Below are 6000 nucleotides of genomic sequence, written 5' to 3'. Positions count from 1 at the left end.
ATAGAAAAGATGGATTTTAAACCAGGTTTATGATTTTTCTAAATTCAAAGTTTTATACGTTTTTTTTTTGGTTTTCAAAACATGCAACTGGGATGGATTAATCCCTCTTTTTTAATCGATATCAACATGGGGTACAAATTTGGAAACAAAAAAAAAGAGAATTTAAACTTTTGTTGATTTACCTTTTGAGAGGTTTCACAAAAATAAAAATTTGGGAAAGGATTAATCCCTCTTTTTTTCTGTCAATATTAATTTTTTTACAAGTTAAAAAGGACAGATCAATATATGCCTTTTTCTTAACATTTTAGGGTTTACAATACTTTCCACTACACAAAAAAAGATTGGGGTTAATCCATCCTTTTCTATAATCAAAGTTAGCACTGCTTAGTAAAGTATTTATTTCACTAAAGAATGAACGCATGGATTAATCCTGTTTTTGGTTTTAAAAATTTTAGATAAACCGCATGCGTATTTCCATCAGTAAACGTCCAAAATAAAAGGGTGGATTAATCCATGTTTTTTATTAAAAAAATGGCTAATAAGTTTTGTTCAAACTAAAATGGAAAGCGGAACAATATTTTTTTCACCAAAAAAATGGGGGTGGATTAAACTCTTTTTTTTTAATTTAAAAGTTAGCCCGTTAAGTAGAATATTGTTTTCCTAAAGACTGAAGCATGATTTAAACCCTGTTATGTTTTTTATTTTAGATTTAAACCCACATGTGTATTTTACAGTCGGGAATGACATTGTAAAAACTCCAAGATGAAAGGGTGGATTAATCCGTTTTATATTTCACATAAGTGGATTGATCATTTTTTGTTCAAACAAAATGAGATTATTTTGAACAATATTTTTCCAAAAATAAAATATGGGTGGGGTTAATCCACTTTTTTTTAAATTTAATTGATGTTCGGGAGAAATATTGATTTTTTACAAAGTCAAACAATTAAACCATGTTTTTGGGTTTTACATTTAGATAAAAACCCACAGTGTGCATTTTTACGTCAGTAATGGCATTTTAATAACAAACTAAGATGAAAAAGGGTTAACCATCTTTTTCTATAATTAATGCCGGGACGTTCGGTAGAAGTATTTGATTTTTCTTGTAATTTCAAACATGATTAACCATTTTTTGGTTTTACATTTTTTAAAAAACCTACAGTGTGCATTCACAGTCAGTAATGGGAATAAAAATAAAACCAAAATGAAAGGGGGATTAAACCCTCTTTTTTATTACATTTGAAATGGCTGTCATTATTTGATCAAACAAAAAAAAGATAAAATTGGAACAAATTCTTGTTTCAGTATTGCGTTTCTTTTAGAGTTTTGTGATTGTATATGGGTTTTAATCCATGCTTAAATTGCATTGGTTTCTAATTTTGTAGAAATTATTTTGGGAAATGACTGGGACTGAATGAGGGGTTAATCCCTGCACTGTTACCGAAGATCGCGATAAATATTGGGGTTTATTGTAAAGGCATTACAGAATGGATGTTTTTTTGCAGATGGGTTAATCCAGTTTATATAATGCACTTAATAAAATTGAAATAATAGCTTACGAATTTTTTTCGTTTTGTTTTTCAATCATGGATTTAATCCATGTCATAAACTTAGCATTTTTTACAAAGGCGAAACCCTTTCCTAAAAAGTCCTCCGTTTTTTTAGTCAAAATAAGGAACCCAAAAAAAGGTTATACTACCCCCAAACAGGGATTTTTTGTCAAATCCCCTTTTTTTTTAAAACTCATTTGTCATTTAACTGACGTTCAAAAATCGGTTGCCCTTTTTCTATTAATGATGGTTCACCCTTCAGGTTTTTAAATTTTTCATAAAATGAAACCTGCCTTCATCTAAATATTTTCCCCGTTGTAAAATTACGGGCTAAAAATCAAACGGGATTGAAAAAAACTATAATCGAATGCACAGTCGAATTTTAATAATTAATCTTATAAGATTTGACTGCAACCTCGAGAACGTGATTTTTAAATCTAATTTAAAGTTAAAACAAAACAGATGTAATGAATAGGAAACATTTATACGATTGTTATGGTTGTTTAAAAAGGGTCCGGTTTTTTTTTGAGTCTTTATTTGTAAAATAAATCGGAAAAACACGAACGCCCGAATAGTAATTCCCCCCACAGCAATACAGTGAAATATGGGATTAAACCGTGACATTGCTATGTGTATTTGTTTCGTCTGATAAAACCCTGGTATGACCGAGAATACCTAAAATTAAATACTTCATAGATTTTATTAAAAACCATCTTACGGCCGGGTTTTTTCCCCCTACACGAAAAATGTTGTTTTTATTTTTTGGTCCTTTAAAACAGAGTCAATCAAATCTACTTAACGGGAAATTCCAATCAAGCCCATACTAGTGAGGGAGGGGTGATATGAAGGGGGTTTCAGTTTCTTAACCTTTCAAAACAAAAACAATGAAACCCAGCCCCTGCTATTTTTCTTGCTTTCGTTCTTATTTTCCATTTTTTTTGTTTTCATAAACTGTCATAACAACAACTTTAAATGCCGTGTACCCACGAAAAAAATTTTGTCCTAGTAAAAAAAGAAAATTCATTTTTCTATAATAGATTTCCCAACCCACCCATGGATTGAGGTATTGCACGTTCTTAAATTTAGTACACCAGTCAAACCGAGTTCCCTTTTTTACATTTTTCTGCGTTCTTTGCTTCCAATGATCTTCTGACTTTTCTTTTTCAACTAAGAATTTGTTTTTTAAACGTTCTAAATTCAGTCTTTCTGAAATAATCATTTGACAACTTTTGTCCGATCTACCCCAACGAAGGGGAAAACCCATGTACATTTTATTTAAAATAGAGTATGTTAAATAGACCGATGGCCATTTAGGTTTTCACCCCCTTGAATGGCAAGCATATTTTAAAATCCACTGAAGTTATGAAAAAAACAACAAAAAAAAAAAAAAAACAAACCCCCCCCAAAAAAAAAAACAAACACAACAAAAACAACCCTCAGTTGTTTAATATTATTTATAGATATAATCATATTAAAGGCACAGGGTAAATTACCCAACAAAATATCTGATTAATATTTTTTGCATGTATTTACTGAATTTCCCCTTTAAATATATAAAAGAATATACATCTTCAATTCAACTTTTTTTTCACATTTTTTAAACGAATCCTATCTAACGCCATCTATTCTTTAGTATTTTTTAGTCATTTAGTGTCTTTATCTCGAATAACTGCATGTTAAAAAGCAATAGAACAGGTTCATACAACAACGGTAATATGTGAGGGACTCCAAATACCAAGGGCTTCAGCATATTTATCCTGTAAGAAGAGGCTAAGCAATAAGGTCACTGCAGATGTCTTATTTTAAGCCGGAACAGGGAGGAATAGTCCCGACTCCGGACAACAAAGACTGAGGAAGAGTTCATCCTACTAGATACGTTTAGATATAGACTATGTGCGACTGATACGCCATTATGAAAAAATGTTTCTTTGAATATTTCTTTCAAACAAAGTTTAATGCTGATAATAAATGCTAAATCATCAAAAAATGTGTAATAATGTAACGTACCATTAAACCAAACAAATTCTACGAGTTGCGAAAAAATCACCCTTATTTTATACCGGCATTGGCCTTAATTTTATGTAGGATGCACAGTGAGGTAGAGGTCAGTAATTTCAAATATCTATTTAAATAGATCAGATTTGGTTCTGAAGGTTTTCTGACTGATATATACAAGTACAGTGATAATCTACAGCTGAAATAAAACTTTATATTATCTAGGAAGTATAAATTAAAACAAGAAGGCCTAAAAATATTAAAATCCACAAGTTTTTATTTTTTTTCTTCTAAATATATCTCTTGAATAACCTTTTTCTTCCCATGTTGAAGCATTTTTTGTGTCATTAAAGAAACAAAACATTTTAAAATCTTAAAATCAGATGTTTTTATAGATTTAAATACGTTTTATTTTCCGTTGAAAAAAAGACGGCGTGTATAAATTGAAAAGAGTTGTTATTTAAATTTATGCTTATATAATGCTGATATCACCTTGTATTTTAGTAATCTGTAAGACAAGAAATCCGGGATATCATATCTTAAGTACACCCCCTCCCCCTCTTTGTTTCAATTTCATTTAATTTCAAAAATGCTTAGTGGGTGAAGAAAATGTCCCATGAAATAAAAATGAGTGCGGTGACCTGTGCTTTTTTCTGCTCTTATATGTCTCAGAAACTAATGTTCTTCAGCATAACATATTATGAAACGTCAGTCTGGTGGTTTACCATACACAAAAGCTATCATTTAAAAAATATATATATATTGTTTCTGCATAGAGACCAATTAAAACTATATGGCTGTATATCTTTGGTAAACATATCCTCCACCAAACAAAAGGTAGTAAGAAGTATTACAATGAAATAAAAATATTACAATTCACTTTGTGTGAAACAACAACAACAACAAAACGCCACCACTGTCAAATATAAAGTAAAATACGAGAGAACTGAACATGCAAACTTCGATGAAGACATATTTGACACAACAGAACATTCAGAAAACGTCAGGCAATAAAGTGTCACTAAATCATCGACGCCTTGAAATTGTCATTGAAATCTGGCTATTACAAAGTAAATCAGAAATGGAGTATCAAAATATAAACACAGACATCTGTTGTAGCATAAAAATAGACAAGTGTTCCCTACTGAAGCTACGTACTCTCATTCTGGGTCGAAATGTGAAATAGAGTCAAATTATTTTGTTTTCAGAATAGAGTCATTGTTTTGTATTCAGACAAACTTCATGTTTCACTAGGAAACACTTAGATCAGATTCCTTAAAATAGTATAAGTAAGAATGACATCGATAGTCATACATACACATTGAGCAATATAATTGTAATTGAAGGGGTCTGGTTATTACTACATATCATACCATTACAATATATATTGACTGTATACAAACAGTAATTTTCAATTTTCAATTAATTATGCATCATAATATTCTACAATATGAATTATGTACATGTATACTCAACGGAAACTTTTGTTCTATAAAAAATAAAATAAATGTTGTCAAGACCTTGTTTCCATCGCCGACGTATGACTGCTTATGTATTCATTACATATATTTATATACAATTTTTCTTATATATCAGATGCTTTGACAAAAACTATATACACTATCATGTCATTTTTTGTACCAAACACGTGCATATTTTCGTACCCTACAATCTTTCAAAATTTCATAAACGTTTCAGAAAACTTTTGCCAGCTTGAATATAAATACATGTTGAAGGCTTTAGGAGGGACTGTTGTTATACAATAAATACCTTTACTTCTTGCCCAAATTTCTGTTCTTTTTATCATTTTGAAAAACTCTGAATGCCTTCCATAAATTATACACATATACTTACAAAGTCATATTATCGCCACTGAACATCATACATCTAAACAAATAAGTTCATATAAATCTTCTCCGAAGGCATAGTGTGTTCATATAAATTTCACTTGTATGTACAAATTGTATCGAACTAAAAACCGTTCAAATTAACGAACGAAACAGTTCGAAAAGTTCTACATGTTTATACATTTTTTTCAGTCCAACTGTTCCAGGTTATATTATCCAATTTTGTGTGCCATGGTGTACAATGTTGTATGAACTCTAATTCTCATCGTATCTTTGTGTATCAGAGTCTACCTTGGGTCTTTTAATTTTGTACTGTAAAGAAATATATAAATAGATAAAAAGATAAACATGTACAAGCAACAACTTTCTAATAAATTATACATAATTATTACTACGTGTAATTCATGTTAAATAGAGCGCACATTTGCGTTGTTTTATGTAGTTTGAAATGCAGTAACTTACGAAACCTCAAGTACACACTTCATAGAATTTCATTTTCATTTCAAACTGAACTGACAATTCACAAATTTATGTATGTTGCCGCGAATACAATAGAAAAAAATGCAATTTCATTGTTATGTCAACCTAGCATTTAGGAATTAACATTA

General features: G+C 30.2%; 1 protein-coding gene across 1 annotated transcript in view; it reads right to left on the bottom strand.

Annotated features, from left to right (window-relative positions):
* Positions 1 to 3804: 3804 nt before the first annotated feature.
* Positions 3805 to 6000, bottom strand: part of LOC123561091 (uncharacterized) — a 125691-nt gene continuing 123495 nt past the window's right edge. Inside the window, exon 85 of the mRNA XM_053516991.1 lies at positions 3805 to 5704. Within this exon, the coding sequence (XP_053372966.1) occupies positions 5648 to 5704 (57 nt within the window). The 3' untranslated portion in view covers positions 3805 to 5647. The remainder of the gene's footprint in view (positions 5705 to 6000) is intronic.

This window comes from Mercenaria mercenaria, chromosome 10 (assembly GCF_021730395.1).
Source record: "Mercenaria mercenaria strain notata chromosome 10, MADL_Memer_1, whole genome shotgun sequence".
Classification (NCBI taxonomy): Eukaryota; Metazoa; Mollusca; class Bivalvia; order Venerida; family Veneridae; genus Mercenaria; species Mercenaria mercenaria.
This window is presented reverse-complemented; position numbering and strand designations above follow the sequence as displayed.